A 24,907-nucleotide genomic window follows, 5' to 3' on the forward strand; every position below is an offset into this window, starting at 1 on the left:
TTTTGTTTATTTATCCATGATTAACTAGTCCTTTCCTGTGCTCTTAAGAGTATTACAGAATATTCAGTTTCCTTTACTGTAAGCATAGGCGTAGTTTGACTGTTATATCTGGGTTGGCAAAGTGAGCCCAGGCACATGCATGCACACGTACATGCTGAAGCCAGTCCCCTTGGTTCGCTGGCTGTCTCCCCGCCACCTAAAGTGGTACCTGGGCTGCTGGTGGTGGTGGGGAGGTGGGGACGGTGTAAAGCGGGAGTCCCAGCTGCTGCTGGCAGCCACTCTGGCACTGGCTGCTGCAGTGAAGTCGCTGCTCTGGTGCTGCTGCGGATGCCTCCCTGCTGGGGCTGGAGCTGCTGCTGCCCAGGGGATGCCACATGCTGGGTTCCTGCTTCCCCCTGCTCATTCCCATATCCCCTTCTCCTCCCCCCGCCCCATTCCACCCCCCTTCCCCACTGTCTCTTCTCCTCACCCCACCCACTCGGTCGTCCGTCCCCCCGCGCGGGCCCTCATGGTTGTAGAGGAAAGAGGTGGGCACTGGGACCCAGGAGGTGGCATTCATCTGCTGAAGGAGGACCCAGAGCATAGGAGAAAAGCTGCTTCCCACCAGCTGAAAAGCGCTGGGGGGGCAGAAGGGGAAGCACAGTATGGGAATGACTAAGCCCCTTTCTCCCTCCACCCCAGGCCGATTAGAGCAAGCTCCGCAGGGCAGCTCAAAGCTTGCAGAAATGGGGAGGAGGGGAGTGGCACATGACCCTCCCCCCGATGCCTCCCCTCTGTTTGGGGGGACAATGCCCCCCTGCACCACCCAAACTATGCCTATGACTGTAAGGCTAGCTGAAAACTATTTTGGGGTCAAATAAAATGAAAACTTGAAATAAAGTGATTAACTACAGGCTTTAACTTTTCCTCAGGCTGCAATTCAGGACTCATACCCATACCAAGAATAGAGGCCCAAAGCACAATACAGAACATAGAATTTCAACCTGCTGAGTGAAATTGCTTATGATTATTCCACTTCCCATCATCCTGCATCTTCAGGATAGGTAAAAACAACATAGAAAACAAAGAAAAGATTGTCACACAAGTACTTGCAACACTTTTGCTTTCCATGACTATTCTTGTGAACATAATTTCTCTCCGATCAACCACTGAAGTTGCAAGCTGCAACAAAAGAACTCTGCCGTGCATTTGAGAAAATGCTTGAGAATGCTTTTGGGCAGTATTCACAGATTTTTAAGCTTAGCTCCTGGCAATCACCATTATCATCACGTTCTACTTGATCCCTACCTTTGGACCATTGCATCCTGGAATTCCTGGACCTCCAGGAGGACCAATGTTTCCTGGTTCACCCTAAACAAGTTCAAAATTGACACAGTCTTGTTATTGAACATTTATATTCCCCTGTAACTATACCGAAATAGTTTACTTGGATACAGTATCTGGATGGATGGATTACAATTTGTTCTTAAACCATTATGGTGAATAAGAATTGCTGATACCAAGATTGTTATCTTTAGGTTAATTGATAGATACAATGCTGACATTGACATTAGGTTGGGGAATACTGAAATGCTGTATAAGTAGAGGACTTGGGGTATGCCTTCACTACCCGCGAGATCGGCGGGTAGTGATTGATCTATCAGGGATCGATTTATTGCGTCTCGTCTAGAAGCGATAAATCAATCCCCGAATCGACGCCTGTCCTCCACCTCAGCAGGAGGAGTAAGCGGAGTTGTCGGGGGAGCCGCCGCGGTTGACTCGCCGCTGTGAGGACGGCCAGGTAAGTCGAACTAAGATACTTCGACTTCAGCTACGCGAATAGTGTAGCTGAAGTTGCGTATCTTAGTTTGAAACACCTACATCCCTCACCCCTCCAGTGTAGCCCAGGCCTCGGTTTATCTAGTTTTATTTTACTTACTGGAAGACCTGGGAGACCTGAAAAACCAGGCAATCCTAGCATTCCCTAATGATACAAAAAGAAACAGAGAAAGAATAATACAAATTAATAGGAAAAATGCATGCAATACATTTTTTACTCCATTTGTAAGAACAATAAGCATTAACAGAAGGTAGTCTATCAGGGGATTTTTATTTGACTACTACACTTTACCTAACTATTCCATTGGTACACCTCATATGACTGTAAACTGTTACATGGAGATTAACAGATTTTAAGGCTAGAAGGGATCATTCTGATCTAGTCTGACTCCTACATAATACAGGCTAATACTTCACAAACACATGCATGAAATCTCATATATGCAGCACAGCAAATTGGAAAACAGCAGCTACAGTTCTAAAAAAGGAAAAAATGGGAGTTCAGTGCCACATCTTTCAAAATATAGTAACATAATGCGGTGTTTTTATTTGATTTTATAGAAAAGGCAGTCATTAAATCACTTTAATAATAAACAGGATACATAATACGTTAAAAGTTTGCTTAAATATATATTTACCCTTTCACCTTTGGGTCCGACTAAACCTATCAGCCCTGGAAAACCCTAAAACACCAAACAGAAAAAAAAAAACACGTATGAAATCTTTGTGCAATATTTATAATGCCAAGATCAGAACACACAACTCATTTATTTTGTTTTTATTGTTCACATCCGTGCATTAAAGAAATTAACATGAACAAAAATTCACAACAGTTGGTACAAATCCCAGCCTCTACCATACCCTCTGATTATTCAGAAGGTATTTATCCCATTAGAGGCACAAAAAACCCCAACAAAAAACAACAGTGCTATTTGGGGAGGTGGTCACTGAGAGAGTTAAGTCTCAAGTCATTTAAGGTTTTATAGACAATATCCAGCACCTTCCATTGCACCCAAAAGGGAACTGAAAGACTGCAGGGGCTAGAATACTGGAGTATGTGTGTTTATACATTACTTTGAGGCCTGAAAGTAAAAGTAAACAGAATGCATTACAACAGTCCACCCAGGAGATAGCAAAGGATTGCATAACAGTGGAGAGGTCCATGTTGGATAGGACCATCCTTATTCACAAACATTCCTACTGGAGTTAATATTTGTACTTTTGAGTCACTTCCCCTTTGATAAAAGTACACTTGTTCCACTTAACATTTTTTTTAACCAGTTGAACAAAATACCTTTGCAACATTCTTGTAAACACAGCATGGATTTATACCAAATATTGAAACAGTATCCAAACAAAAATTACAAGGAGGATTTATTTACACACAAAGTAATTTGTTGTTTGAGGAGGTGATTTCTTGATAACAGAACTCTTTGTCTGAGACAAAATAAAATGAATTTTTAATAAACTAATTAAATAATTGTGAATGTTTATTCTTTCCACTCTTCCAGGACACAGTGCAAATCCCTATGCAGCTTGACATTCCTATGAATCAATGAGAAGAGATCATTGAAGAGGCTTCCTTCTTCTCCTTTTCCCACTTTTCTTTTGTTTTATTATTTGTCGTAGCACCAGTTTGGCTTTATTCATTTCTCATGATAGACATAGTTCTGGGATAGCAAATTGTTAAGAAATCACTCCACATCACAATCTGTGGCTCAATGTTATTGTGTTTGTCCTGTATGGATAGTCTTTACACACACACTGCTCTATTGCATTGAAAATAAAATTAAAATGTTACATATAAAAACATTCTGATTAAATGACGGGCTGCAATAATACCACCTGTAAATAGAGAGGGCAAAATTTAGAGGTGATGTGTAAGAGGATGACATTAGATGCAATAGATGTTATTGTGGTATTCGGGGAATGTGTCCATACAACTTATGAATTCTGGTTAATATTGTGAAGTCATTGTTATGAAAATTATTGTATCATGGAATGAATGCCTCTATGACTATGTGTATCCACCATGGGCTGACAGGACCTGTAGCAAATACACACCAAACTAAGCACAATGGAGAGTACTTAACTTTAATGACTGCACTCTGACCTATAAGCCACCTCCTCCAGCTTGTGTGTTTCAGGTATTGGTGGTGGGATATATAGAGACTCACAGGGCCACAAAAGAAGTTTTGAGCAGGAGGAAAGAAGGGGACGGACCAGCCGAGATGAGAGAAGCCTAGCTGGGGAGAGAAGGCTCCATTTTTCAGAACACAAGCTGTGCGCTGCAGCAGAAAGATCCTGGATGCCCCAGATCACTATGACCAGAACCCAAAGAGTGTGCTGGAGTGGTGAGCAAACTGAGGCAGGGAAACTCATGTAGGGTTTATTGTTTTGGTATAGACCTGTGTATTTCTGATGCAGTTAAATGCGATGGTGTTAGAATCCTGTGCAAAGCTTGTGCACATTGTATGTGTAACACCTACCATGTATCCCTTGAAGTGGTAAACTGTGGGTTCAGAACTCCCCAGGGCTGAAGCTCTGGGAAAGGGTGTATTTAAACAATGAGGGAGTCTGAGTCGTTAGCTCTGATTCCAGGGGCTTAGCAGTGGGCTGCATGTTTGCATCTCTCAGGATGGGGTGCTGAGAGATGCAAAGAGTGTCCAGAGGCCTCAAGACTGGAACAGTATATGGGCTCTGTTCAGAATCTAGAGGCTTAAACACACACAGCAGTGTGGTGAGTGAGTGTCCAGCAGCGGGAGCTTGACTGTACCTGTGACAGCCATCATGCTGTTGTAAACTCCCTTAAACTTAGGACTTCTTTATATCTCTTTAAACCTCTTAATGTTGTGTAAGTTGAACTTACACAATGAGGAGCTGGAAGAAGGTGCAAGTCCCAGCAGGAGCTGATCTACTTCAACAGAGACATTATGGCACATTCCTGTTAGTTGTTTTGCTACATCCCTCTCTGCTAGCCTCTTGGCGTGAATGTTACTTAGTTACACTGAAGGAGCCTGATTAAAAAAAAATAATAATAATAATTTAAAAATAAACCCTCATGGAAAGTTTTGACAAAAAACAAAAATACCCTTTGATTGTCCTTTTCCACAGATATTTAAGTTTTCTGCCAAAAACTCAAAACCCAAAAGTTTTCAGCAGAAAAGCTACAGAGTCTATAGAAAGCAATCACTTTTTGCAAAAGAACTGTTCAGTATAGAAAATCAAAAAACAGTTAGAAACAGTTTTGATGGAAAATTTCAGCCGAGCCGTATCCCTCTATTACACCCAGGATATGACTGCACTAAAAACAAAACAAACAAAACCCTGCAGCTGCAAGTCTCAAAATCTGGGTCAACTGACTTGGGGTCTTGGGGCTTGCACCATGGGTCTAAAAATATAGGTGTTCCGACTTGGACTGGAGTCCAGGCTCTGAGACCCTCCCCTATTGCAGGGTTTCAGAGCTCGGGCTCCAATCTGAGTGGGAACGTTTACACTGCTATCTTTAGACCCACAAGTGAATCCCATGAGCCGGAGTCAGTTGACTGGGGTTGGAGACTTGCTGCTGTGGGATTTTTTTGCAATGTAGACGTGCCCTCAGTACGCAAAATTCAGAGGTGATGTATGCAGTGGGGACATGTAAATGATACAGTGGTGCAGTCAGTGGGTGAGAGTCAAGGGCTTGTCTATACTTAAAATGCTGCAGCACTGCAGCTGAGTCACAGGCGCTGGCTTCCTCCGGGCCCTGGGGGTGCTCAACCTCCCTGCTCCTCCCCAGGCCCCGCCCCCATCTGACCCCTTCCCCCAAGCCCCCACACTGCCCTGTCTCTTCCCGCCCCCACTCCACCCCCACCTCTTCCCACCCAGTTCCAACCCCTCCCCCAAGCATGCCCTGTCACTGCTCCCCCCACACCCCCCACGCCTCCTGCACACCACGGAACAGCTGATTGCGGTGGTCGGGAGGCACTGGGAGGGAGGGGGGAGCTGGTTGCCGGTGGGTGCTAAGCACCCACTAATTTTTTTCTGTGGGTGCTCCAGGGCTGGAGCACCCATGGAGTCGGCGCCTATGAACTGAGCTGCTGTAGCACTTCAGTGTAGACACTGTTAGTGCTGATGAGAGAGGTTCTCCCATCAGAGTAGGTAATCCACCTTCCCGAGAGGTGGTAGCTAGGCTGATGGAAGAATTCTTCCATTGACCTAGTGCTATCTACACGGGGACTTACGTTGGCTTTACTACATCGCTTGGCACGTGGATTTTTCATACCCTGGAGCAATGTAGCTGGGTCGATCTAATTTTCTAGCGTAGACCAGCCCCAGTCTATGAAGCAATATAATGAGTAATGTCAGAGTAACAAGCAAGGGGGGAAAGCAGAATAAGACATAGTTCTGTAGCTGTGTGTCATTTACTCTTATTTGGACTCCCCTCTGAATATGGTCCATAGGCTCTAGTGCTAGTCATCAGGCAGCAGAAGTGTTATGCCTGTGCTCTTATCAAGTACTTTCAGTAACTAGCCAAGCAGCAACTCTGTAGATCCTGACTAAGTATATTTTACAACATTTCTGAGCAAAATTGTAAACTCTGAAACCACACACACACGCGCGCACGCGCACACAGAGAGAAGTCAGCAACCTACCGTGGGTCCCTGAGGCCCTGGAGGTCCCTCAGGGCCGCGGAAACCCATCTGGCCAGGTACACCTTGAGCACCAGGAAATCCTTTTTCACCCTGCAAACAGCATAACAAACAAGTCCTTAGAACTATCCCTGTGTTTTCCTTCTGATAATTTATTTCAGAGATACTAATTATCTGGCGTATCTCTTAGCTTTTATTTGCACCTCTGTGTTTAATCTTATTGTAAAGCACACAGATTAGCTGGCAGAAGATGTGGTCTTAACAATGCAGCTGACACACATTTCTTGCAAACAACTCTATATAATTTGCTTAGTTTCCACCCGCCCCAGAATTCTGATCCAATGAAAAACTCCAAAGTCCCAGCTGGCAAAACTGATAGCTGCTCCTGTGTAACTGGGTCGGCAAACCATTCCACTCCACTCCACCCCCATATGCGAACCATGTAAAGAAACAAAGTAATAGTGAAATATAATGTAGCTGTTTAGGTAGCATAAAATAGCTGTTTGCTTTAAAAAATGCTGTTTTTACTGTTCCAAGTCACATAGATGAAACTACACAGCCAGTTTAAATGCAAATTTTGACTGAAAACTTTCAGATTAGCCTAAGGCCAAGTTCAGACAACTAACCCATGGCCAGGAAACACAGGAGGCTAAAACCACATGAGCAGAATAATAGGGTTAAATTACACTCTCTTTCTCTGTTGAATATGCTGGGGTTGTGAGGTGGACCATAAAGAAAGCCACGAGCTGAACACAGCGCTCCAAGAAGCACCAGTGCTATTCCAGCGGCAGTTTAGAGCCTTTATGCTAGTTCTACACCAACTTGAGAAGTGGCCATTTCCACCCACTTTTAGAACCCTTTACTCTGCCAGAGCAGCATTACATGGCCTCAGGGAAACGGAGAACTAGGCCACATAGTTTAAAACTATTTGATATTGTCATCTATAGATAACACAGGCCATTCACTGTCATACAACACAAGACTGCCAGACCATAGGTAAAAGAAAGTCAAAGAAACTTAGCCATACATGTAAAAATACTCCCAGTCAGTTCCTTTTCAATACCACTTTTCATGAGTGCAGGTTGTTCGCAGTGGCTGATATTTTCAGAACTAGATACGGAGTTAAAAGTAGTTATGTGATTTTTAAAGGGGGCTTGAAGGATTTATTTTGGCTGGGTAAAGCTATTTAATACATTCTTGATCTGAAATATTTGGTCTCTTTGGATATGTTTACACAGCGACCAGCAGCGAGTCTCTGAGCCCAGCCCGACAGACTCAGGCTCATGGGGCTCATGCTACAGCACTGGAAGTAGCTGTGTAGACTTTGTGGCTCGGGCTGGAGCTTGGGAGCCTAGGGTGGGCTTCAGAGCCCAAGCTCCAACCTAAGCTGCAACATCTACACAGCTATTTTTAGCGTCGTAACACAAGCCCTGTGAGTCCAAGTCTGTTGTCCCGGGCTCGGAGGCTCATAAGATGGGCTGTGTACCCATGGTCCCAGTTTAGGAAAATATCCCTATTCATGACAGCACTTCAGCACAGGCTTAACTTTAAACATACGGCAACTCAATGGGACTTAAGCACATACTTAAGTGCTGTTCTGAATAGGGATAGAATTAAGACATGCTTATGTGCCGTCCTGAATCAGTGCCTATGTGAATAACATAAAGTAGCCTGGCATGACATTTTGCCCTCCAAACACGCATAGAGTCTCAGAAAAAGTTCCAGCCACACCAATCTTTCTCAGTACTGTTAGTAGAAGGAATTCTTATTTTAAAATTATCAATGTACATAAAAATGTTTGCTAAGACACAGAAAGTATGAAGATGTCACATTACTACTATTTTTTATCATAATTACTTATATTGGCATCCTACAAAAATGTTGGCTGTAGGGGGGAGGAATTTGAATACATATGCAAACCATTCACAAAAATTAGTACAGAAATTGTCATTGAAGATAAGTATTTTATGACAGTTTACATCAGAGCTGCATTTGAGTTAAAAATGACAAAATATGGATTTAAGCTCTTTGGGGCAGAAAAAATAGGCAAGAAGTAATACCAAATACTAAATAATAATAACAAAAGTAACCAGAAACATATAAGCTAGGACAGAAGGAGGGAGTGGCTTATTAATTTTCTTGGAGCAAATTTTCTCATTACTTTATAAAGATGCCTTTGAAATGGAGTTTTGTTTTAAGGCGGATGAGTATTCCAGAGTTTTAAAATGTAATAAAAATGAGGTTTCATTCCCAATGGAATTTGTGACCAATTAATAATTTTGTTTTAAAGCATCGCCTACCTCCATCATTCACAAGTCCTGGTCATCGTGTTATTAAATTCACATGTAGGAAGAGTACAAAAGGAAGGAAATGTAGTAATGTTTTGGCTATAGACAAGTGGAAATCTCTTAGTCTAACCACTCCTTTAAAAACAAATACAGATTTTTAAGTGGCCTCTGAAATGCAACAAAATTTAAATAAATAAACAAACAAGGCCAATTATCGGCTGGAATAACTCCTGAGTCTTTGGGCTAACCCCAAGAGATATGGACTATGTTATAAGGTATCTGTGGATTTTGTATCACGGACGAACATAACTTTCAAAAATGAGTAGTTTGGTTACGTTTAAGAGACAAGCTGGGTGAGTTCATACCTGTTATTGGACCAACTTCTGCTAATGAAAGAGACAAGCTTTCGAGTTTACATAGAGCTCTTCTTCAGATCTATGTAAACTCAAAAGCTCGTCTCTTTCACCAGCTGAACTTGGTCCAATAAAAGATATTGCATCACTTACCATGTCTCTCTAATATCCGTGTTCAACATGGCTACAACACTGCAAACAGCAACGGTTACATAAGAACGGCCATATTGGGTCAGACCAAAGGTTCATCTAGCCCAGTATCCTGTCTTCTGACAGTGGCCAATGGCAGGTGCCCCAGAAGGAATGAACAGAGCAGGGAATCATCAAGTGATTTAACACATTTCAAGAAAGATAGGAGAAAAGAGATAATAATGCAATACCAAGATCTGCCACTGGATGGGGTACAATACTAACTCATACGGAGAAATTTAAGGACTTGATCTTTCTTCATTAAGCTTGAATATCTTGCCACAGAAACAAGTTATAGGAGTGATCCCCTCTATTATGTCAGGAACCCACAGCTGAATCCAGACACAGCTTATTGCCCTCTGCTGATTCACCTAATGAACCTGCCCCTCTGACTGGCTGAAGGCTCCAGCAGACATATTCTTAAACCCTGATGCAGGGCTGGGACTCTAGCTACTCAATAGAATTCCATGCCTGCATATGTGCTCCCGGCCGAGGGTGACCCTCTATCCCAAAGTGAAAATGGGACAACAGGTGGGGCTGGTCCAAGACCCCCACCAGGCTTGCCCGAGCTTCCCTCCACACAGGGCTAGTCCGAGCTGCTTGGCGTCACCACTCACCCAAGCCAACCCACCTGAGGCTGACAGCCCGGGCCCTGCTGCCTGGTGCCGCCACTTGCCTCCCCAAACATTCCTCTGCACCCCTCTACTGGGGGCACACCCCACTTTGGCACAACTGGGCATTTGTCCTGTTTGCTCCTGCCAATGATGATCAGTTGGCAAAAGCAAATGGGACAAATACCCAGCTTTACCAAAAAAGTCAGGATGTCTGGCACAGGACTTAAAAAGGAGACTGCCCCAGCTGAAATGGGACATATAGTCACCATACCCCTGCCCCAGCTGATGCTCTGGCTCTGACCCTGAGCTCCTCATTCCTGGATCTCGGCTTTGGCTTGCTCCCTGGACTTGATAACTCAGTTCCTGATTTGGGCTCAGGCCACAACACCTGGTCACCTCTGCTCCAACCACCAGGCCAGCCTCTTGTCCTGACCATTGGCAAGGACAGCCTGGTTCTTAACATACTGAGCAGTAGCCTTATCTGTTGAGAACCTTGCTCCTTTTCATGTGATGTTATTGGCTTTATTCTAATTCTTATATTTTGTAGCTGACAGATCAGCTATGGTCTTGGAAGGTTCTTTTAACATTCTTACCATTTTTAAAGCATGTTGAATTATCTGATTATGCTGACCCTTCCTTGCTCATGAGTGAGGATATTCAGAAACATCATCAATGCAGATCACTTAATGATTAGCTACTTAATGTACAGCCGAATCCACAGACAATTACAGTAACTCCTCACTTAACGTTGTAGTTATGTTCCTAAAAAATGCGATTTTATGCGCAATGATGTTAAGCAAATCCAATTTCCCAATAAGAATTAATGTAAATGGGGTGGGGTGTTAGATTCCAGGGAAATTCTTTTCGCCAGACAAAAGACATTATATAGATATATAGATATATACACAGTATATGTTTTAAACAATTTTAAACAAACAGTTTAATATTGTACACAGCAATGAATGACTGTGAAGCTTGGGTGAGGTGGTGGAGTAAGAGGGTGGAATATTTCCCAGGGAATGCCTTGCTGCTAAATGATGAACCAGCACTCGGCTGAGCCCTCAAGGGTTAATACACTGTTGTTAATGTAGCCTCACACTCTACAAGGCAGCATGGACTGAGGCAGGAGGGAGGAAACACAATAGATGCAGGGCAGTAGCTGCAAACACTTCCCTGAAAAAACTGAACATGAGGATGAGCCCACGCTATCCAGCTGGGCTATACACCACTCCCTCCTCCGACAGAACATGCACAGCTGCTGACTTTCCAAAGTGCTGGGAGGTGCGTGCATGAGTGAGTGAGAGAGAGAGAGACGTGCATTGCCCCTCGGAGTACGCTGACCCCACTTCAAGTACGTTGTCCTTTTACGCAGATCAGCCAGTTCAGACAGGAAGCAAGAGCTTCCAGCAAGCTCCCTCCATTCTTTCCCGGAGCCCTGTCCCCCTCCTCCGCTTTGTGGAGAGGGGGTACAGAGCGGGAGCAGGGGGACATCCTGATAGCACCTCCCTTCCCTGGCAAGCAGGAAACTCCCAAGAGCAGCTCCAAGGCAGAGGGCAGGGCAGGAGCAGCACGGCAGTGGGGGGAGGGACAGCTGAACTGCTGCTGGGCAGCTGCCGAGCCACATACTTTACAGGGAATTTAGGGGAGCTGATGGGGGGGCTACTGGTCCCCTCTGGTTCTAATCCCCGCAAGGAGGGGCTGCTCTTCCAGAGAATCCTGCAAGCCCTGGACAAAGCAGGCAGCTGCCAAATGACTTATAAGGGAGCATTGCGCAACTTTAAATGAGCTTGTTCCCTAATAGATCAGCAATGTAACAACAAAACAACCTTAACCGGGACAACGTTAAGTGAGCAGTTACTGTAATTCAGAGAAGTTAGCAGTTGTTCAATTTATTCTTTTTTTTCTTTTAATGTGTAGTTTGTGTTATTAGTCTCCCTTTTCTCAAAATGGCCCTTATTTATCTTGATTAAATCAAAGTTAGGTCAGACCGATTATAAACATGAAAAATGCTCATTTCAGGATTTTAGTGAAAGACAACAGTACCTATTATTTTTGTGGGTTTTTTTGAGGGGGTGGAACCTGGAGCAGCACAGCCTGAAAAAAATATATTATTAATCAACAGCTTCTCACTAGCTATTTTCAGGAGATTTTTTCATTCAAATCGACCTCTCTAAGGCTACAGCCTGCAGTGGTCATTGTGCTATCAAATTACGTACATTAAGGCCATTATGGGAGCCTGATTTGACTGATTGTTTTACAGCCCTGTTTCTGCAGTTATGCACCTGAGTACTTTATGGACTAATGGGACTACTCAGCTCTGTAAAGCTATTCATGCTCTGAAATGCTTGCCAGGCTGGGGCCAATGTCATTTCAATACACCGATCACCACAGTGTGTAGAAGCAGCCTGAACTCTACCCAGGATTTGCTTACAATGCTGCACTAATTTGTGAATAGGTTCAGCAGAGACTCAGACTAGCTTGAGCCACAGTCTCCTAAGCACAGCCATACCTGGTCAGATCAGTGGTCCATCTAGCCCAGTATCTTGTCTTCTGACAGTGGTCATTGCCAGATGCTTCAGAGGGAATGAACAGAACAGAGCAATTATTGAGTGATCCATCCCATTGTCCAGTCCGAGCTTCTAGCACTCAGAGATTTAAGGACAACCAGAGCATGGGATTGCATACCTGACCGTCCTGCCTAATAGCTATTGATGAACCTAACTTCCATGAACTTATCTAATACTTTTTTGAACACAGTTATACTTTTGACCTTCACAACATTCCCTGGAAATGAATTCCACAGGTTGATTGTGTGTTGTGTGAAGAAATACTTTCTTCTGTTTGTTTTAAACCTATTGCCTGTTAATTTCAGTGGTGACCTCTGGATCTTGTGTTATGTGAAGAGGTAGATCACACTTCCCTATTCATTTTCACCACCCCATCCATGATTTTATAGACCTCTATTTTATCCCCCCCAGTCATCTCTTTTCTAAGATGAACCATCCCAGTCTTTTTAATCTCTCCTTATACAGAAACTGTTCCATACTCCTGTTCATTTTTGTTGCCCTTCTCTGTAGCTTTTCCAGTTGTAATATACCTTTTTTGACCATGATGTCCTTTGGCAACCAGAACTGCGCACAGTATTCCAGGTGTGGGAGTACCATGGATTTATATAGTGGCCATTATGATATTTTCTGTCTTATTATCTATCCATTTCCTAATGGTTCCTGACATTCTGTCATTTTTTGACTGCGGCGGTACACTGAGCTGAGGTTTTCAGAGAACTATCGCAATAACTCCAAGATCTCTTTTTTGAGTGGCAACAGCTATTTTAGATCCCATCATTTTGTATGTATAGTTGGGATTATGTTTTCCAGTGTGCACTACTTTGCATTTATCAACACTGAATTTCACTGGCCATTTTGTTGCCCAGTCACCAAGTTTTGTGAGATTGCTTTGTAACTTTTTGCAGTCAGCTTTGGACATAACTATCTTGAGTAATTTTGTATCACATACAAACTTTGCCACCTCACTGCTTACCCCTTTTTCCATCACTGGCACAGCACTGTTCCCAGTACAGATCCTTGGGGGATCTCTCTCCACTGTGAAAACTGACCATTTATTCCTACCCTTTCCCCCCTATCTTTTAACCAGTTACGGATCCATAAGACCTTCCCTCCCCTCATGACTGCCTACTTCGCTTAGGAAGTGGGACTAAGTATACATTCTGACAGTCCAAATACTATATCCACATATTAGCGGATACACAGGGACACATACACTATATCCACATATTAGCGGACTCCCTCAAAGAATTCTAATAGATTGGTGATGCATGATTTCCCTTTGCAAAGCCATGTTCACTCTTCCCCAACATATCATGTTCATGTATGTGTCTGATAATTCCATTCTTTATTATAGTTTCAACCAATTTGCCTTGTACTAAAGTTAGTCTTACCAGCCTGTAATTGCAAAGATCGCCTCTGGAGCCTTTTTAAAAAATCAGCATTACATTAGCTATTCATCAGTCATCTGATACAGAGGCTGATTTAAGCAATACTGTAGGTTACATATACCACTTTTAGTTGTTCTGCAGTTTCATATTTGAGTTCTTTCAGAACTCTTGGGTGAATACTGTCTGGTCCTGGAGACTTATTACTGTTTAATTTATCAGTTTGTTCCAAAACCTACTCTACTAACACCTCAGTCTGGGACAGTTACTCAGATTTTTCACCTAAAAATAATGGCTTAGACCTAATCTCCTCACATCCTCTGTAATGAAGACCAACGTAAAGAATTCATTTAGCTTCTTCTCAATGGCCTTATCTTCCTTGAGTGCTCCTTTAGCACGTTGATCATCTAGTGACACCACTGACTGTTTGGCAAGTTTCCTGCTTCTGATGTACTAAAAAACACCAAACAAACAACCTCTTATTGTTTGTTTTTGTGTCTTTTGCTAATTGCTTTCCAATTTTTTTTGTTAGCCTAATTAATTATACTTTTCCATTTGACTTGCAAGAGTTTGTTCCTTTCCATTTTCCTAAGTGGGATTTGACTTCAAATTTTTAAAAGATATCTTTTTGCTTCTAATTGCCTCTTTTCCTCTATTTAGCCCTGGTGGGGGGTTTTGGTCCACTTATTGTTTCATCTTGTTTTTACTGGGGGTAGCCATATAGTTTGAGCCTCTGTTACGGTGTTTTTAAATAGTTTCCATGAAGCTTGAAGGCATTTCACTCGTGATTGTTCTTTTTTAATTTCCATTTAAGTAGCCTCCTAATTTTTATGCAGATCCCCTTTTAGAGTGAATTGTTACTGTGGCGGGTTTCTTTAGTATCCCCCCCTCCCCCAGGATGTTACATTTAATTACAATTTGGTCACTATTACTGAGTGGTTCAGCTATATTCACCTCTTGGAACAGATCCTGTGCTCCACTTAGGACTAAATCAGGAACTGCCTCTCTCTTTGTGGGTTCCAGGACTAGCTGCTCCATGAAGCAGTCATTAATGGTGTCTAGAAATTTTAACTTTTCATCCTGTCCTGAGGTGACATGTACCCAGTCAATATGGGATAGTGGAAATCCCCCATCGTTACTGGATTTTCTGTTTTTTGTAGTAGCCTCTCTAATCCCTTGAGCATTTCACAAATTACTATCCCCATTCTGGTCGGGTGGTCAGTAGTACATTCCTACTGCTATACACTTAGTATTCTAGCATGGAACCTATGATTTTTCGAGTAAATAAACTCTTTGTTTATTTTTATCTAAAGTAGGTCTCTGTTGTGCAAACTGTGAGGAGTTAAACTCCAGTGCACGCTGTAAAGCCCATCTTTCTTCCTTGGGCTGCAGAGAGCTGGACAAGCTGGGGAGTGGAGACAGGGGGCTCTGGAGGTGATTTTGTTGGTGGTGTGTGATCTGATTTGCACCCCATACCAGCCCTGAGATGTTTAATGAGGGCCTCAGAAGCAAATTAGATTACCTGGCATCACCCCTGAGAGGGAGGACCAGGATTAAATAAGAGTGAAGCCCAGCGGGGGAAGGGCTGCGACAGCTCTATAAAGACAGGAGGCTGAAAGCAGAAGAGGAAATTGTAGGGGAAGGAGGCTGCCGTCACTTCCTGGGATAAGGGAGGTTGTCAGAGACAAGAAGGAAGTCTAGGGACAGAGTAAACCCTATGATCCTGCCCTGGAGTAAAGTGTGTAGCAAGAAGCTAGGAGAGGGTAAAGTAGCCACAGGGAGTAAAGTAGGCTCCATAGTAAATCCATAAACAGTCTAGGGACAAGAGAGGTGCTGGGTAAGAAGGAGCTCAGGGAAACAGCAATAGGGATGGGGACTGAGCAGACGTGGACTGCTCATTATAGGAACCTGGTGCAGCGGGTGGGCCCAGATTCACCTGCCAGTCACTGCTATAGAGGCATGGGGCTAAACACCACCCAGAAAAGCCATTTGGATAGCGGCCCTGTTCGACTTCCTAAAACGCAGAAGGGCTGGACTAACTGGGGACCTGGCTGGAGGGCAAAGTTACAAGACAAGAGACTATTGCAGAGCGAGCAGAGAACAGAAGGGGGCACCTGATGCCACGAGAGTTACTTTCCCATATCTAGTCATGGGAAGTTGCACTAACAGTTAGTGGGAACCCTGTTGCATGACATTATTAAATCTTTGTTATATTTATGTTCTTATCAGGTTAGTGGTATCTGTGGGTGCTTGAAGAGTTCTGTGTAGCTCAAAAGTTTATACCTTCCACCAACAGAAGTTGGTCTAATAATAGACATTACCTCACCCACATTGTTCTCTCATATCCTGAGACCAAAACAGCTCCAATACCACCACAAACAACTTTGGAAGATATTGAATTTTGCCACTTAAAATGGAAACTTCACAACATGAAGAAACCCACATCTGAAGAAGAGCTCTGTGTATGTAGCTTAGGGAAGTCACTTATCTAGTTTCATACGGGGGGTACACTTTTTGGCTGATTTGTCCCGTCTGGTACTGGAACAAAACTGGATACGGTTTTGTCCGGTACCTGATGGGGATGCCATTTTGAAGAGGGTGCTGTTCTGCCCTTGCTGGTGGACAGTGCATTTGAGGTCACGCTGGTGGGGACGGGTCACGCAGGCGGGGTAGGCTCATGCCTTTCCCAGAACTGCTGGAAAGTCCAGTATTCCGGAATGCACAAGTAGCCACCTTGGTGTAGCTTGAAAGCTCATGCCTTCCACAAATAGAAGTTAGTCCAATAAAAGATATTACCTCACCCACCTCGTCTCTCTCATATTGTGATAATAAGGGTCCCTACCACCCAAGGGGAGAAGAGGGGGTCTGAACTCCAAAGAATAAACAACCGAATCAACGGTTTGTATACAGTGTTATTCTGTCTAAATGTGTCAAGTAAGGCCTTTCATGAAAGCTGGTAATGTTCTGAATTTGATGGCCATTAAGAGATATGTAAACAGGTTATGGTTATAAACATATGCATATATAGGGGTGTGTGCGTGTAAAACATTGTAATTGTAACTAGGATGTAACTGCAGCATTGCCTTGCAGCTTGTGGGGAAGCTATCAGGGAGGGAGGCCACGCAGGCTAGTGTTTACATGAAACTAACTCCAAGCACCTACCATTGTACAACCTAGAGAAAGACAATAGTGGACCATTAAAGTTAATGAAAAGACACAAATTGAAAAGAAAACCCCAGTCTTGGTAAACTAAAGGAAGGAGGGAGGTCCCTCCACCACACACACATTGTGTAACCATGAATTACCAGTCTGAGAGAAAAGAGGAATGGGCAGGAGAGGGAACCCCTGAAAACCCTGTTAAAAGGAAAGACAGTTTGAAGGGAAGGGAAGACTATCCAGAAACTGGAGGCCAACATCTAAGCGGGGTGCTGTCCGTGGAACATTGAATCCCCACTAGGACAGACAGCATGCTGGGAAACTGTTCCGAGGCAATAGCTAACTTGTGTTAGAAAAGTTAGCGTAATAGAGAAGTGTAAAGCCTGAGATGGCATCTTTATGTTTATTTTCTGTGTAACTGGTCTGTGTTTGCTCTCCCTTACTATTTCACCTTTGAATCTCTGATTTTTCTATCAAACCTTTTTGTTTATTTTTACCCCATACAGGTCTCTGTTGTGTGGAGCATGTGTGCCCAAGTGAACTGACAACTGGGGGCAGGTTTCACTTCTTCAGAGGTGACAAACCAGAGGGGAAAAGTCCACGTGTCTGGTAGTTAAGAACTCGGGGAGATGGATTTGGGCAGAGTCTAGACTGGAAAAGTTGTTGTGGTCACCCTGCAAGGATAACTAGGCTACTGGAAGCCAGGGTTGAGACCTTCATGCTTGCAGGCTGGCCACTGGTCAGGGCTCTGAGCTACAGCAGCATAGCATTAAGGTACCCAAAGTTACAAAGCAGGTGGAGACAGAACCTCTTACTGGTCTGGGTAATCCCCAAAATGTCACACCCATACTGGGATCAACACAGCTACAAAACTGCAAACTAAGAGTATGTCTACACTGGAAACTTCAAAGCACTGCTGCAGGAATGCTCCCACGGCAGCACTTTGAAGTGCGAGTGTGATCGCGTGCGAGTGCTGGGTCTCCCAGCACTCCTCGTAATCCACCTCCACAAGGGGATTAGCTCCCAGCGCTCGAAGCCTGTCTACACTAGCGCTTTAAAGCGCTCAGACTTGCTGCACTCGGGGGGGGGGTGATTTTTCACACCCCGAGCCAGGAAGTTAGAGCGCTATAAAATGTAAGTGTAGACAAGCCCAAAGTCACGTGCCGGAGTCTGTTTAAGATGAACAGTTTGTCAAGAGCTTGGGAGGAGTGCTCTTCTGTTTTTAGTACTGTAGAAATCTGAATAACTTAGGCCTTGTCTACACTGCCACTTACAGCGCTGAAACCTTCTTCGCTCAGGAGTGTGAAAAAAACCACCCCCTCAGCGATGCAAGTTTCAGCACTGTAAAATGGCAGTGTAGACAGTGCACCAGCGCTGGCTGGGAGATATTCCCCTTGTGGAGGTGGTTTTATTACAGTGCTGGGGGAGCAAGGTGGGAAATGGCCCACCTTGATTATCATGCACATTGTAGGGAGAGTGGTCACTTTGGATAAGCTATTACCAGCAGGAGAGTGAGTTTGTGTGTGTGGTTTTTGGAGGGGGGTGAGGGAGTGAGAGAACCTGGATTTGTGCAGGAAATGGCCCACCTTGATTATCATACACATTGTGAAGAGAGTAGTCACTTTGGATGGGCTATTACCAGCAGGAGAGTGAGTTTGTGTGTGGGGGGGGCGGAGGGTGAGAAAACCTGGATTTGTGCTGGAAATGGCCCAACTTGATGATCACTGTAGATAAGCTATTACCAGCAGGACAGTGGGGCGGGAGGAGGTATTGTTTCATGGTCTCTGTGTGTATATAATGTCTTCTGCAGTTTCCACGGTATGCATCCGATGAAGTGAGCTGTAGCTCATGAAAGCTCATGCTCAAATAAATTGGTTAGTCTCTAAGGTGCCACAAGTACTCCTTTTCTTTTTGCGAATACAGACTAACACGGCTGTTACTCTGAAACCTAGAGTTATTCTGAGAGGTGAATGTGAGGTAGTGAATCCATTTGAGGGTTGTCTTTACCAGAAATAGCTAACTGTTTGTACCACCACCCAGTAAATACATTCTGTTTATCATTCATATGTTATTAATTTGCACCAATGATTCATCTTTTGGGGAGTGGGGAAGGAACAGGGTAACATATTTAATCTCTTACCTTATTACCTTTCATTCCATCACAGTAGCAGTGGCTTTTACGTTTGCAGACACAACTCTGAAAAGAAAAGAAAGGAACTTTACAATAAAGGGAATTAATTATTTCAATGTGCTGTCTGATGAAGGACAATTGCCTTGAAAATATTAGATCTATGTGGTATTTAAATGAAGTAAAAATTTCTAGGTAACATATCAATATCTATACATTGCACTATGTACAACAGTCATCCTTAGCACTTGAACATTAGGTAGTTACTCCTCACAACAGATCCATGAGGCAGGTAAAGGATGCTACCCCCATTTTTACAGTTGGGAAAATTGGGGCTAAGGGCATGTCACTCTCCTATGGCACAAAGGCAGTAAGTATCAGGGCTGGGACTGACATTCAAGAGATTCTGGCTCACAGTCATGGGCTGTGACCATTCCTGGTAGTTCCTTTAGAAATTGAACATGGAACCAGAGCACAAGCACCAACTGCCCAACTGCCGGGGGGTGCTCGATCACTGGCTTTGTCCCAGGCCCCGCCCCCACTCCACCCCTTCCCCCAAGGCCTCCCCCCACCTCTTCCCGCCCTTGCTCTAGACCTGCCCTGCCTCTTCCTGCCCCCACCCTGCCTCTTCCTGCCCAGTTCGGGCCCTTTCCCCAGAGTGTGCTGTGTCCTCGCTCCTCCCACTTCCCCCCAGCCTTCTGCATGCTGCAAAACAGCTGTTCGTGGTGGGTGGTAAGTGCGAGGAGGGAGGGGGAGGCACTGATCCATGGGGCCTGCCGGCAGGTGGGAGGCTCTGTGGGGGTGGGGAGGAGCTGATAGAGGGGCTGCCAGTGGGTGCTAAGCACCCACCATTTTTTCCTGTGGGTGATCTAGACCCGGAGCACCCAAGGAGTCGGCACCTATGAACCAGAGAAGGCGTAAGCCCCAGTCTACACTACAGAATTAGGTCAACATAAGGCAGCTTACACTGACCTAACTCTGTAAGCTTACACTGACCTAACTCTGCAGCTCCCAGCAATGTAACTTGTACTCTACACCGACTTAACTCTACCTCCACAAGAGGTGTAGCTCTTAAGTCAATGTACTTAGGTCGATGCACTGTCAGTGTAGATATTGCGTTGCTTACATTGACTGTTGCAGTTTTTCAGAAGCTGTCCCACAATGCCTCACTCTGGCAGTTAAATCAGTTCGAGCGCTCCTGGTGAGGACGCGAACTGCCGGAACAAGGAGCATAGTGTGGACATGCAAAAGCAGTTTAATTACTGTGGTGGCTGTATGTCTATGTAACTTAGGTTGACTTAATTTTGTAGTGTAGATTTGCCCTGCTGGAGAGTGTGTGATGGGGGAAGGTGGAATATAGTGCTAGGTTACAATGGTATTTTTTTTCCTTTTGTCACAATCTAGTTACAAATGCTTTTTCTGACTTCCTCATGTTGCACCTACCTATCCATTCTCTGCCTCAGACCTCTGTACAGCATCATAACTAAGGGCCTGATCCAGTATCTGCAGAAGCCAGTTGAAAGATTTCTATTGATTTCAACGAGTGTGGAATCAGATCCAAAGTGCCCAATCACTTCTGTTGGAGAGATGGACACTGTCCAAAACAGATATCATGAAGACACAGTATAAATTCTGCTGCTTATAAAATACGCAAAAAATACACCTATAATTTCAGCCTCTGGTCTTTAATCAACCAGGCTCTAAAGACAGTAAACTCTACAAAAAATAGTTTTCACCCATGAATTACTGGTAGAAATTAAAACCAATTTTTTTTTTTAAAAAGGACTGTTTTAAACTGGCCTAGAATAACTTGAAAACTTTAAATTCTTGAAGAGATTAGCAGGTGTGTAATAACTTATTATGGCAACCATGGAAGCACACTTCGTCTTGGTTATGGATTGCTATGTCTGTTCATTTTAAACTCAGATTTATAGCTATTTTTAATCTATACAAAATTGTTTTTCTACTGGAAGTCACTATGAAGATCATCTCAGTTGTGACTGAGACACAATAAATAATATCTGCTAGATAACTGCAACAGTAGTTTTTTTATAGAAGTATAATCAAAAGCAAAGGGAAGACGAGTTTAAATTTTTGTCTTATAAATTTGTGCTTGGATAGCAAGTATTTGGAAAACTATAGAGATATGATTGTTATGAGATAGTTACAATGGAGCAAAAGGGAACAAACAGAGAAGCAGCATATCAGAACATTTTAATGGAGAGCTTTACACTGGAGACAGAGGGTAATTAATATTAACAAGCACAGCATTCCCATATCATGGTGATGAGTGCAAGCTGGTTAGACAGATGCCTTTATTCTCCATTTGACAGCTGCTCTCTCTTCCTAGGACTTTTTATTTTCTTTTTTGATTACGTTTAAATTCCATCCAGTCAGATTTTCTTATATTTATACTTCCTAGAATTTTAATCAATTAGGATTCATGAATTTGAGAAGATCCAGGTCTAAGATTTCCACCCATGATATTAGAACTATGCCTGAATTCCACAAGTGAGTGGGAACTTCTTCCACAACACCTCAACTAACGTTAAACTACAAAAATTAAACAAAAAGGGTTTCTCATACTGCACTTCAGTCATGTCCCAAACAGGCAGTACCTACAGTTGGGCCTCGATTTACATGGTGGTTACGTTCTTGAAGAAACACCGTTCAAATAGAAATTGCATAAAAAGATATCAAGGGTCTATGGGAAATAAGGGTTTAGGTTCCAGGCTCACACGATGACCTCCCTAATATATCCAATACAGGTTTTATTAAAAAAAATTAATGAAATTTAACCTTGCTACTGACCTTTACTGATGTTGAGGGTGAACTTAATAGGATGATAATACTGATGTTGTTGAAGTCAGAACTCCGAGGGTTTGTTTGGGGTATCTGGGGAGGCCAGGGAGTGTGGAAGAGTGGCATAGCCACGACGGGACACTTGGATGGGCCCCCACTTCGGGTGAGTGGGCAGGGGCAGGGGAGGTGAGGCAGGAGGGATGGGTCAGGAGGGATTTGTACCGCCTCCACTCACCCTCTCCAGCCGGCCATGCGGGGGAGAGATGGACACTCTGGCTAGGGGCCACCCCCTGGCCCCAGGCGTGCACCCGGGGAGTGGAGTCAGGAAGCGGGGGATTGCGCCACTCTGCCTGCGCAGCGCTCCCCAGCTGGAATGCCGGGCAGGTGGAGTGGGGTAAGCCCCCGATCCCCTTCCAGGCAGGAGTGCCATGTGGAGCAGGGTAAGCCCCCGTGCCCCAACCCTGGTCCCTGGCAGGAGCACCGGGTGAGCATGACAGTGCACACCCTCAATCCCCTCGCTGACAGGAGTGCTAGGTGGAGCAGGGTAAGCCCCTGTGCCTCGACTCCGCTGCCTGGCTGAAGCATGCGGCGGGTGGGTAGAGCACGTGGTAGGGCTGGAGCAGAGTGGGCCTGGATGCTAAGTGGGTGGGCCGTGCGCTAAAGAGTGGAGCTGGTGGTGGAAAACATGCAAAAAAAACTGGTGATGGTCAGTTGTTTGGTCACACAGACCAGTGTGGTGGAGGGGGTTTGGGGTGGGAAGCGACCAGCTGATTCTAGACACATCTGCACATCTTGGCGACCACGCTGTACCATGTAAAAGTGAATCCATACCGTGTACAAAAATAAAGGGTCACAATTAGTTGAATGTGCATAACTAAAACTGTGGAAAAAAACACCATGTAAATTGAGGCCCGACTGTTATCAAAATTCAATGCAGAGCTCTGAATAGTAACACAAACTGACAATTTGTAGCACTTTCTGAACTGACATGGGGCCACAATGCAGGCTATAAAGTGTTCTGTGACAAAAGTTTGCAAATAATGAACATTTGGAGCATGAGTTGGATTTTTCATTTTATACTGTTTGGGTGGCTTTAATATTTTCCTTTTATCAAAAAGTTCAGCCTGCAGCCAACTAATATATGTCAAATTCTGATGTCAAGAATATCACGCTTTCTTCGTGGTAATGTCAAATTAGGAAAGTCTAATAATAAATCATATGTATTGTACGGCTTGCAAAGTACTTAAGAGTGTGATCCTGACTGCGGTTCAATGCCTGTAATTCCTACTGCAGTCAACTGGAGTTGGAGCACCTAGCAGGACCAGCCTCTAAGTTACCTTGGCGAAGCTAGAAGGATACACTGTATATTTATAAGATAATTGCACATTTGGAATGTAGATGTATTCACAGCATAGTTTACTCTCTGATTCACACACAGGGATAACAGAAACTACAGAGTGTTATGTCAAAACTCACAGAACCATAAAATGTAGAGCTGGATGGGACCTGAAGAAGTCATCTAGTCCACTCCTTTTTGCCGTACCAACCACAGCTAGACCATCCCTGACAGGTGTTTGTCCAACCTGTTCTCAAAAACCTTCAATGAGGGGGATTCCACAATCTCCCTTGGTAACCTATTCCAGTCCTTAACTGACCTTATCATTAGAAAGTTTTTTCTAATTCTAACCCAAATCTCCCTTGTTGCAAATTAAGCTAATTAATTCTTACTCTACCTTCAGTGGATATGGAGAACAACAGATCATCATCTTTTTTGGAGCTCTTAACATACCTGAGGACTTTTCAGATCCTCCCCCTCTGTTTTCTTTTTTCAAGACTAAACATGCTCAGTTTTTTTTCACTTTTCATTACAGGTCAGGTTTTCTAAACATTTTATCATTTTTGTTGCTCTCCTCCAAATTATCTCCAGTTTGTCCACATCTTTCACAATACTCCAGCTGAGGCCTCACCAATTGCTGAGTAGAGTGAAACATATACTTCCCATGTCTTTATTATAGTACTCCTGTTGATAGACCCCAGAATGACATTAGCCTTATATATTTTTACTCTATTGCAATAAGGAAAACAAAATAATCTATTATATGTAATATATAAATAAATAATATACATATTACTGACACTATACACGGCATATAATACAAATATAGGGTTAAACTGCATTTACCATGTTCCTTTGGTCACTTCACTTCTTACCCTTATTTATCCACCAAAAGCTTTTAGTGCATTGTTTCTTTTATTCTACTCTTTGAGAAAGATATTTTTAATGTATCCTTTATTTGTAATTTTTTAAAAAAAACTGCTGTGTACCTTCCCGTATGGCAGACGTTGTGGATCGGTTTTTCAGAGACAATAAAAGGAGAGAAAATGTCACATAGAATTTATTTTTTTTCATTTATAGTCTATAAATAAACTTTTGTTTCTAAATCATGCAAAACTCCAAGTGAAGCAAGGGCGGTATATTTTCTTAAGAGATACAGGCATTTAAGACTTAGTAATATAACATTTCCATTCGAATTTTGAAAAGAGAATTAGGCTATGTCTACACTACACAGTTTTGTCGACGAAAGTCAGCTTTTGTTGAAAAAGCAGTGGAGGCCTACAGGCTGCATTTAACTCTCCTGCTATGCAGACATAATAAAGACACTTGGATGAGAAGCACAGAGCTTTTTGCAAAGTCAGAGCGAGGTAGTGTCAGTGTAGACACCGTATTGCTTGTCACTCTAAATGACCTCCTGAGGTGTCCCACAATGCTCTGTTCACCAGTTTGAACTCCACTGCCCTGAAGCCAGGCACACAGGCATGCACCCCTCCCCCTTTAAACGCTGGGAATTTCTTAAATTCCTCTTCCTGTTCACTCAGCATGGACAGCTCACTCTACATCTTCCCAGCTGACCCTGCCAGCTCCCCCCAGGAAATACGCTCCCGCCTGGAGTACACCAGAGCTGTTGGATCTGCTGG

The 24,907-nt window shown here is 43.6% G+C and overlaps 1 protein-coding gene across 7 annotated transcripts in view; it reads right to left on the bottom strand.

Moving 5' to 3' along the window:
- COL4A3 (collagen type IV alpha 3 chain) overlaps window positions 1–24,907 on the bottom strand; it is a 113,375-nt gene that overhangs the window by 74,762 nt on the left and 13,706 nt on the right. For 4 of the 7 annotated variants that reach the window (XM_075132214.1, XM_075132215.1, XM_048864168.2 and 1 more), the window contains exons 2-6: window positions 19,142–19,198; window positions 6,453–6,542; window positions 2,457–2,501; window positions 1,919–1,963; window positions 1,288–1,350 (exon numbers count right to left, since the gene is read on the bottom strand). In XM_075132214.1, coding sequence (XP_074988315.1) covers window positions 1,288–1,350; window positions 1,919–1,963; window positions 2,457–2,501; window positions 6,453–6,542; window positions 19,142–19,198 — 300 coding nt within the window. Of the gene's footprint in view, window positions 1–1,287; window positions 1,351–1,918; window positions 1,964–2,456; window positions 2,502–6,041; window positions 6,137–6,452; window positions 6,543–12,402; window positions 12,467–19,141; window positions 19,199–20,572; window positions 20,724–24,907 lie in introns of all 7 variants that reach the window. The other 3 variants (XM_075132218.1, XM_075132216.1, XM_075132217.1) reach the window with 3 other exon arrangements.

The sequence above is a fragment of the Caretta caretta genome, chromosome 9 (assembly GCF_965140235.1).
Source record: "Caretta caretta isolate rCarCar2 chromosome 9, rCarCar1.hap1, whole genome shotgun sequence".
Classification (NCBI taxonomy): domain Eukaryota; kingdom Metazoa; phylum Chordata; order Testudines; family Cheloniidae; genus Caretta; species Caretta caretta.